The 10,913-nt window shown below is 39.5% G+C and overlaps 1 protein-coding gene across 1 annotated transcript; it reads right to left on the bottom strand.

The window, feature by feature from the left end:
- Positions 1-17: 17 nt before the first annotated feature.
- LOC105892415 (mucin-2-like) lies at positions 18-10,549 on the bottom strand. The gene is made up of 16 exons (XM_031562496.2): positions 10,473-10,549; positions 10,216-10,282; positions 9,414-9,551; positions 8,954-9,118; positions 8,440-8,534; positions 7,991-8,117; positions 7,041-7,293; positions 6,584-6,594; positions 6,113-6,247; positions 5,232-5,332; positions 4,109-4,260; positions 3,309-3,447; positions 2,926-3,030; positions 2,255-2,428; positions 1,279-1,518; positions 18-206 (listed from the first exon to the last, which is right to left on the bottom strand). Exons 2-16 carry the CDS (start codon positions 10,241-10,243, stop codon positions 18-20), a joined length of 2,052 nt encoding a protein of 683 aa, XP_031418356.2. The 5' UTR covers positions 10,244-10,282; positions 10,473-10,549.
- Between the last annotated feature and the right edge of the window lie 364 nt (positions 10,550-10,913).

Here is a 10,913-nt window from a genome sequence, read left to right as displayed (position 1 = left end):
GTGTGTTTCCTTTGTTTCTATTGTGATTGTTTGTGGTGTGGGCACTCACGGCAGATGTGAGGCCTCCTCCAGGAGACGCAGGCACCCTTAGCCCTGCATGCTGCAGCGTAGGCCGCCACGGCTGTGCAGAAGCAATCGCAGTCCCCCCCGCTGTCACAGGCACACGTGTCCCTCACGCATGCAGCGTAGTATTGAGAGGAGTCCACCTAGAAGGAGCGACAGATAGATAGAGAGAGGGAGAGAGAGAGATAGAGAGAGAGACAGAGAGAGAGAGAGAGATAGATAGATAGATGGATACTTTATTAATCCAGAGGGAAATTTAGGTCATCCAGTAGCTTATACACTTATACACTTATACAACTCACAGACGTACATACATAAATCACATACACATAGGGAGAACATGTTCACAAGGAGTGGGGTGTTTACAGATACAAGAATGGGTCTGACCCTATGGTACAATATGCATTGAATGTGACAGTGTAGATGTCCAGGAGGATAGTGTATTTCAGGTTGAGTAAGAGGAGGTGCAGTCTGAGGTGCAGTCAGCGATTCTGGCCAAAGGTTGTTGACATTTGAGTTCAACAGCTGATCAAAATAACATCCCTTCTTTCCGTGCTCCTGAAGCAATGCATTGATTGGCTGGAATAGTGTATGGCTCAGTCCGAGCCACCTTGTTTGTTTTCCGTTTCCAAAAAGCGACATACGCTTAAGTAGTTTGTAGAATCCCTCTTTTGGATCCTTTTAAATTTATCAGAGTATTTTTCGGAGGATTTCCCAAAAGCATCGCCACTTAAAGGGATGAAAGCATCTGCTAAATACCAGTTCTTTACCGTATGCCTTTAAAGGGGAAACTTCAGGATTTTCAACCTGTGCTCTTTTTTTTAGATCTTTTTGGGTCCAAACTTATACTAAGTACAATTACAGATCAAAATCGGCCCACTATTGAGTTAGAATGCTAAAACTGCCATCCGCAAAACGGCTATACAGGGGAATTCTATGAAACAAGCCAGCATGTCGAAGTAAACTGCTTGTTTTCGCCTAAATGAGGCTAAATATTCTTAGAAGGCTTTGACAACATGGAGTCTGAGTCTGTTTGCCTCACTAACTATAAAGAAACTGTAGAATGGCTGTTTGAGCAGTCAGTGTTTTAGCTTTCTCTTCTTCCGGTCTCTGAAGTAACACCCCTTTCAGTGCCTGCAGTCGATTATCGAAGGGAGGCGCTCTCATTTGCCCCCAATCCCATCCCATATTTCTGTTCTGTGTGTGTGAACTTACCCGAAGGTGGCAGTCACCGAACACCTTGCTCTTGATGATGCTGCACTGTTTGTGTGCCCAGGCCTCCCTGTGGGGCTTGGTGACGCATGGGTTTTTCACCTCCACCGCCTGTGGACAGCTAGCAGAGAAGGTCCAGCTGTTCCCGAAGGACAAAACATCAAGGACGTCCGCCCCTGCCCTAGTGATGAGTTCATTGTTGCCGTTGCCGTCGTAGTTTCCACAAAGGCCACGGACCTTGCCCTGGTCAAGTGCAATCACAAAATTATAAATTACAGTTTTGGGCTGATGATGAACTATATCATTTTTCAACAGTGGAAACGTTACATACAGTTAACTACACGTATACGACACATATTATCAGTGTTTATTAATGCCACTTTAACACTCTGCACATACATTGCCAAAGCCAAACTATAGCTTTTATGTAATGACTAAGTCTGAATATGTCTTTTTCATTGGTTATTTACCCTACTGTTATATGGCTTTTTAGGGACGTGTTGAGTCAGGAAATGTTGTTCTTGTGGCCAGTCCACACTTGCAATGATAACTGTAGTTTAGTTCTAAATATTGCAATAGCTGATAAGAACGGCAACATCCACACTGGACACTATAACAATAACGGCAACGTCCACACTGCACACTATAACAATAACGGCAACATCCACACTGCACACTATAACAATAATGGCACGAAGAACGATATTGGTGGGCATCACTTTTAGAGTGATTGTGTGAATAATAGAAATCAGATAGCCGATCAGAATTCATAAAATTTTAAAGGTGTCGTATTGAAACATAAAGGATATTTCTGAGAGACTTCCTTAATTGTTGGTCAGTATGGATGCTCATATTGATATATTTACAGTAATCGTTATAGTTATTGTTGGCAGTGTGGACAGGCCTGAGGTTTCGCTAAAATAAGATTAAAGTCATGAAAAGTACGGCCTATTTGTATTCAGATATTCCATTCACTTACCTGTAATTCTGGGCTCAGTCTTATCATAAGAGTTGTCTTTTTATCCCACATCAGAATGAATCGTCTCGTCTCGATCACCAGATATATCCCGATGGTGTGGATATGATATGGCTCTGAATGGTCGCTTTGTTTAATAACTTCGGTATCATCCTCTGACAGTTTAATCTCATTTCCCTGTAAGATTTTACAATTGATACAGGTAGTAATTGAATCAGTGAAAGAAGCAGAACATGTCTTTATCTCAGTGATGACATTGATACTACAGCAACAAAATCCTGACTGGTGGATTTTAGTTGTACTTTATATATTCAATAGGTTAGGTTGATTTATTCATTTGACATACTGTATATATTGATTTGATATCAACACTATGCAACAATTTGTGGTGTGTTTTGACAGGCATTTATTCATGCATTTTTTCATTTTGATGGCATATAGTCAGGTGAAGGACAGAGAGACACAGTAGCCATCCAGTAAGAAATGCTTCAACGACACTGCCAACTACATCACCGAAAGACACCTGTTAACATGTTAGCTTTTATCAGTACTAGCTGGGCTGCTGGTTGTTTGCAAGGTTTTTGCATGCCTTTTAGTTAGCTCGCCAGTTGCTAGTAAGTAGACCAAAAACTCCTTTCTGCTGCTTTAAAGATATACAGAGGATGTCCACTCACCCCAACAAAGATCTTAATAGCTTTGGAGCACGTAGTCCCCGTTGTCCCACAGCGGATATTCTCAGTGATGATGTGGAATGAGCCGTTATCTGAACGACTGGCATCCTGCAGGTCATGACCACAACAATAAACAATAACAATACACAATAACAATAACAATAAACACTCTTTTAAAGCGAGGTAAGAGATGAAGCCATTCATTCACGCCTGTGAACCATATGAATAAGGCAGAGACCACAATGTGTGTCTGGGGCTCATACAGAAAAGTAAACATATAATATGTTGTTTAGTGGTAAAACATAGAAACGTAGAAAAATCAACATGTACATAAATTATTGAATGGGTTTAAGAATTGACTGTGTGTCATATACTGTGTATAGTACCTCAGTGAGTATATAATCACATTCTCCATCGAATGTGTAGCGTTTCCCGTCAAAGGTTACGTAATGTCCATCACCATAGATCGCACAAGTGCTGTAGCATTTTTCATCTGTGCATTGCCACTTTCTGTTTCTGCAAGTGCTATATCACAAACAGACACCACAAATGTGAAACATATCAGAAAAATCCTTTGAAAGACCTAAATACCTCACATTTGTTTTGTTCCTACAGTCAAGCACCATCCAATAGCATGAGCCTGTATCCAGCATGATCTAGATCAGGGGTTTTCAACTGGTTTTGTCCCAGGGACCACCATTCTGACTAGAAAGTACTTTGCGGCCCACTGATGTGCTGTGTTTGTAACCGCCGCCGCCACGCCCCCTTCCCTGCACAGATATTCTGCCTATAACACTTAAATATGTGAAATAATCAGGGTAGATCACTAACCGCCGCCGCCACGCCCCTCCCCCAGCGCACATATTCCGCCTGTAGCACTTAGTCAGTGTAATTTCTTCGCTGAATATGGGTCTACATCGGTATATTTCAGGCAAAGCGACTTGGCTATTCAGACTATTTAGATTGACATATTTTTCTTATTTTAGATATTTTCCACGATATTCAAGAGTAATCTGGAAATGTGTTGAAATATCAAAGTGAAAAAAAAAAAATTCAATGGTGAACTGATCAACATAGGCTCATGTCGCGGACCTCCTGCAATGCCGTTGCAGACCACCAGGGGGTCGCGGACCCCCAGTTGAAAATCCCTGATCTAGATGAGAAGTATATTTACGCAAGCCCTCACCATGTGTTGCAGTCGTCCTTGACGGTATCTCCTGGCTGATAGTAGACACCGTAGTGGACACACGGACAGTCCTCTTCCTTCACGCACCCACCTCTCCCATCAGACAGTCGACCAGAGGGACACATGCAGCCAGATGCACACTGTGTGCTAACCTACAGAGAGATGTTATAATAATAACATTATATAATACTATATAATAGTCACATAACAATAGTAAATCACATTCATACCTTTATACTTATATCTGCAGTGTGTTATATTTAAGCAATAAGGTACGAGAGGCAGTGCTGTATCGTCAATAATGTACTGTTCAAGGGTGTTGTTAGGCCCGACGCAAAGCAAATACTTTGTTTTTTTCTAACTAAGGTAGTATATTTTGAGTGCGCACTGCTCAGGTAAATGTAAACAGCTGTACAGTACATTATGGCTCAATACAGTACACCCCGTGACCTCCTTTCAACCAATCAGAATGCTTGATTTCATCGACCCGTATTATAAACATATATATACCAAAGAAGTGAATACACATCTATGCATTATCACTTAAATGTCAAATGATGAAGTGGAGTATTTCCTCTTATGAACAATCAAAAACAAATACTTTAGAAAGATTATATTGAAAAATACAGGCCTTAAAGTAGAGACTCTGTGCAACAAAGTTAGAAAACCCATGATAATTTAAAAACCAAACCAACAGAACTGCAAGATTAGATATTTTAAAGAGTATACCAAAACACAGGTATCCTCCACGAGTCTGTTGTCAAAAATAAAGGCGATCATACAAGTTTTGAAAAGATAGAAGATTTGAATCTCTGTAACGAAAGGTGTGCTGACTTGTGTTGCATTGACCTCCTACTGTGGGGCCTGAATCTGAACTGTTTCAAATAAGACCAAATATCCTACTGTTCAACTTAGAAGTAATGCAATTACCCGAAGGTGAAACCATTTTTAATCATTTGACATTTAAGTGATATTGCACCAGGCAGTACTCACTTCTGTTACTGTATATAATTACATATATTTAATGCTTGACGTACTTTACACCATTGACTTACTTTGGCTGTACTGTCAGGCTAACGTTAGACTTCAGACAGACATTTAACATTAGACAGATTTGACTTACACAGCCATCGTATCCTGTATGACAGGTTCTCTGACACTCTGCACCCTTTGCTCCCAGCAGGGAGGTGGTGCAGTTCACATAGATCATACTACTTGAGCAGGCTGAAAAGAAAAAACAGAGTAAAAAAAAAAAACATTTAGCATATTAGCATGTGTCTGTCTGTATATGCTTTGTGTGTTTAGTGAAGTCGTTTTGTCAGCTGAACTACAAGAACTTTTAGTAATATTATTAGCAAAATTATATTAAACGTATGTTTCCCCATTAATTTTTACATTAATAGTACATTCTAAATAATCAATCTTAAACTACCAACCTACAAGCAACATCTGACCCATGTTTGTTAAAATACCATGAACTTATCCTACCAAAAAAAAAAAGATGTTTTTCTATTTTCTACCCTTTCAGGTAACTGTGGTGTTTCCAAAAGAGAGAAACATGAAGATAAATTTGGCCTGTTAATAGCTCTATGTGCCTGTAACCACAAACTAAACAGCACGGCTGCATGACCCAGGTATGGTTTTGTGGCTGTACATTCACAATCCCTCTGCAGGAGTTGCTTGACTGCCTCCTCCTTGATTTAATAACAGCTAGTTGGTAGCTCCTGAGGTAATTTATGTTTGTCATGGCGTTTGCATTTATTGTGAGATAAGTCATTTATTCATGATAGACATTTATTTGTGAGAGGATGTTTGTAAGGGATGTTTGTATCTTGTTCATATCAGGTGTCTCCTAAATGTTTCCAGTGTTATTATGTGTGCTTGCTCTAAGGGGGTTCAGGCCCTGGGCTCTGTAAAGCGCCTTAAGACAATTTTATTGTTTTGACACTAAATAAATAAAATTTAATTGAATTATTAAAGATGAAAAACTAATGATTTACTCACTTTCTTCATGTGAATGTCCAGTGCAGTGCAGTGCTCCACGTCTGCAGGTACTGTATAAAAATAACACTCTCTCAGTCAACACAGCCGTTAAAAATCTATGCAATATTGGAACGTCACAACACAAACAAGCAACGTCTCAACAAGCGAGAAGTACTGTCAGTCAATTGGTAGAGCATGATGCTAACATTGAGGTCAGTTGTCAGTCAATTGGTAGAGCATGATGCTAACATTGAGGTCAGTTGTCAGTCAATTGGTAGAGCATGATGCTAACATTGAGGTCAGTTGTCAGTCAATTGGTAGAGCATGATGCTAACATTGAAGTCAGTTGTTAGAATTGGGAGCAAGGAATGTGGTAGCAAGGAGCAAATTACAAGTATATCTAACCTTTACTAAGTTAACGTTGTTGTCAAATGCAAACTGCTGTCATGAAATAGGTTTAAGTGAAGTCCAAGATCGTGCACACACACATACTGGTTGAGGTGCTAAGTTAAAGGTACAGAGTGTAGTTTTTAGTGGCACCTAGTGGTGAGGTTGCTGAATTGCAACCAGCTGAATGCCCTTCCCTTTACAAGCGTGTGCGAGTACCAGCTGTGATCATCAAATGCCATAACAACGTGAAAAGCCCTATCTTAAGTCAATGTTTTGGTTTGTCTGTTCTAGGCTACATTCTAAGATGACGAAAACACAATGATTCATAGTTAAAGGTAATTGTATACCATGAAAACATAATTGTGAAAGCTATATTCAATTTCTACTAATAGATGCCACTAAAAACTACACACTGTTAAGGTTGTTAGCCCAATAAACAGAAGAACAACTGGAGAAGGTGAAATGTCAACTATACATATTTAATAACTTTACTTTGGAGCAGACAGCAGTTTATAAGTTCCTTCTGTACAATGAAATGACTCTTGTCACATCATCTTACCAAGAAATCCCACCCTTCTTGATGATTTCTTGTGGCTGCAAGATTTCGTTGTTGTGAACACAGGGACAGGCGGTCGCCAACACGCACTCGCCCTTGTCATTCATGTAGGTGCCCTGTGCACAGCTACAACCATCCACTGGTCCGAACTTCACCCGACAGCTGGGCTCTTGGTTGCTAAGCGATAAACAAGTCCGTTCACAGCTCACTGTGTTGTATGAGTAGACCATGGTCTGGGGACAGGTCGTAGCATTGCCTGTAAAGGAAACATCCAGTATCGTAACGGTGTTATTTATCGGACGGCGTGTGTTATCGGCAAACGTTCACATTCTCATGTGAATCCATTATTAAACTGAAGTTATAGATTTTTAATCCATTATTAAACTTAGCATTTTGATTGTTTAACAGAATGGCCGATGTTTGACACTGTCCGATAACTGACATAGGTACGCTAGGGCATTTGCATTGGCACTCTCAACCATTTGTCAAAAATGAATTCCCTGCAAAAGACCTGTATTTTTTATGCTGAAATACACTAACTGATTTCTAAAGATTTCAAATACACATTTTTTAACGTTTTTCTTTTTTACATTATAATTGTACTGAAGCGTTTCAGTACTGTTCATGAATGCATCATGGTTGTTTCAAGTACATGCAGTTATTGCACAGCGTATTTTTTAAAACTTTTTATTTACTTTTAATTAAAGACCACCAGTGCCACAAAGCTAGAATGCAAATGGCTGATATTTGCAGCAGATATCCTTGCAACATTACTAAGTAGCGCTTGTTTTAACTTGTACGCAAGCTACCTGTACAAATGCACTTACACTAGTTAGTATGTGACGTTTTGGCGTTACAATGAAACTTGCCACTAACTCTAAGCACTGGTGCTAACTACATACGTGGAGTGTTTGGATGAGAGTGTGACGTGGTTCTGTGGAGGGGGGTCTTACCACAGGTGGTGTTCCTCCAGCCTGGGAACAGGATGCCCCTGGCTGAACAGGCCTGAACGTAGGAGGACAAAGCCGCGCACATGCAGTCCTCACTCTTGTGGCAGTTGCAGCTGTCGTACATACAGTTCTACAGCAAGTAACAGGAACATAACATCACTGATACACACCTCTACTGAGACAAACATGATTTAGGAGATATTTTGGTTGATTTACGTCACTACTACTACTACTACTATTAGTTGTTGTTATTGTTGTTATGTGTTTGTTTATAAAACACTGTTAACAATAGGGCATACAAAAGGCTTCACAAAGCCTAAAACTAAAGTAACCATTGTCACAAAACACAAGCAACTCTTCATACGATGTTGTAACATATAACACCAATACATCTTTTTTTTAACTAGCGCCCGTTTTATGTAGCAGTAAGTACACGGTCAAAGGATTCTCACGTCTTTGTAGAATTTTGGACTGATTTCTGAGTGACAGGGGGAGAAAAGTCCATTGGGAGCAGTGAGCAGGGAACACCATTCCTTGGCATAGTTGGCTGTAACAAAGACACAGAGAGGGCCCTTTTATTCTGTCCAGTACACTGTATGTACAAATACTGTCATGTCCTGACTATTAACTGCGGTTTATACATTGATTTTGCAAACATTTCTGCAGCCACGTGGTTATGGAATACTCAACCACTATGTATTTCTATCCTTTTCTATTTAACAATTTACTATGTAATTTAACATGTTAACTAACCAAACTGTGACTATATTGAATATATGGCCTGATAAATTCTCCCATTAATGCTAGTATTGACAAGCCAAAACAGATTGTGCGTATACTGTTAAAGATACAGCCTAGATAGTAAATTATTCTGGAACAATCTGGGATTCTAGAACAGGTGATTCTAGAGCAATCTGGGATTCTGGAGCAGTCTGTTCCTAAGGAACATCAGAGCAGTAGGCCTACCTCTGCTCACACTCATGTCACAGGGGTCGTCATTGGTTTGCTTCACATCCGGACAGCTGTACAGGGCCTTCCAGGTGTTGGCAAAAGTCACCGCATTTCCCTCAGTCAACCCACTCTCGGTTTTGAAGTCGTCATTCAGGACATCATTAAAGTTTCCACACAGACCTGAGCAAGGAATATATAACAGGTTGCTGACAAGTATAAAAATGTGCACTGAACTGATTTTGTGATAACATGCTCTATATAATTTAACATAAAACCCTCCAACCATAATACTTAACACTGAAGGAAGATCAACAACAAAACTATGTGAAAACAGTTTTTGTACGTCTAGTAGCATTTTTGTTTTTCACAGGAAGAAAAATATTGTATAATGAATATGTGATATAAAGTTAACCAATAGGACATGTATGTAACTGATAACTACAGTAGAAAGAGATAACACACAGAAACAACGTACCGCTTGTTTTTGATTTGGAAGCGGTGCTGGCTATGATGTTAACCTGCATGATGGGGGTCAGCTGAATCTCCACTTGAAGCCCAGTATAGGTGTGAACAATGATGTAGAATGTGGAGGGCTTGAAGATCATAAAGTGGCCTTTAAGCAAAGAGAAAATAATGCAGAGATCATTAAGTGGCCTTTAAGCAAGGAGAAAATAATGCAGAGATCATGAAGTGGCCTTTAAGCAAGAAGAAAATAATGCAGAGATCATGAAAAAGGCATGGTGGGAAAGGCAGTGTGTGTACTCACAAACAAACAAGGTGTGTATTTAGGCTAAAGTGGCAAAGACAAAACATAAAACATAACCAACTGCCTGAGCTTAAAGTACTGTCTGTAATGTAGGTTGTTCTTTAGTTTACAGTTTTACTTAGTTACAGACACTCATGTAGATGAGTGGTCATATGTCACATGAGCATGAAATCAGGAAAAGGAACCACAAAGAAACACTCAAGAAAAGGAGAAAGAAAGAACGTCCTCCTACTGACTGTGATGGTGTTAGTGTTTTTTCTTTACAGTTTTTGCACTTGCAATTTCTTTTAGCTGTTTTTGTCATTAAAACGAAATAACAGTATTTTCAAGTCTGACTGGTTTGCAAACACACATTTTTATATAGCAAGCAACATATTAAAGATTTTCAAATGGTCTGTCATGAGTGCAAAAAGAAAAACGTGTTCTGTAAGAAATACACATCAAAAATGTAAAGGAAAAAACAAATGATAAGGTTGCTCAGGCATTGTTTGAGTAAGCACCAAGCACTCACGGTGGACCAACGGCATTGTGGTAACCATTCCATTGACTGACACACTCAGGGTTGATTTGATGATGACCTGTTGAGTTAAAAAAATGTGTGATCAACAGAATCAAATTAAATAATAGCAATAATAATACAAAGGTGTCGACTGCACTCCTTTTAGCCAGTGACGCTGGCTTTCAAACGGGTGATAACAATCTATTTCGCCGTTTGATTTTATCATTTGCCATTTGAATGTTACATTATCTTTAAAGATGATGACTCACAATAGTTCCAAATGCATTTAGAGTGACAGACTTCAAGCAGGACACCGTGGGACTCTCCTCACACGATCTGATCTCTGCCAGGACTGTTATGTTACCCAGCTGTAAGAGAGAAAAAAGAGCCAGTGTTAGCGTGCATGTAAGGGTTGGTGTTGGTGTCTCCTTTGTACGTCGCTTTGGATAAAAGCGTCTGCTAAATGACTAAATGCAAATGTAAACTAAATGTAAAACAGCAACAAGTCAGGTGAGGCAGACCTTGATGAAAGAGAGTCATCATGACTATACAGAGATGTAGCTATAGAATTACAATAAAGACTTCCTACTAAATTGCTATCTACATGCCAGACTGAACAAAAACTTACTGCCACTTTGTGTATTAAAGTAAATTTAAAGGAGTTGTACCAAATTGACGATAAAAAATCATGACTATATACATAAAAGTTA

The sequence above is a fragment of the Clupea harengus genome, chromosome 3, assembly GCF_900700415.2.
Source record: "Clupea harengus chromosome 3, Ch_v2.0.2, whole genome shotgun sequence".
Taxonomy (NCBI): Eukaryota; Metazoa; Chordata; class Actinopteri; order Clupeiformes; family Clupeidae; genus Clupea; species Clupea harengus.
This window is presented reverse-complemented; position numbering and strand designations above follow the sequence as displayed.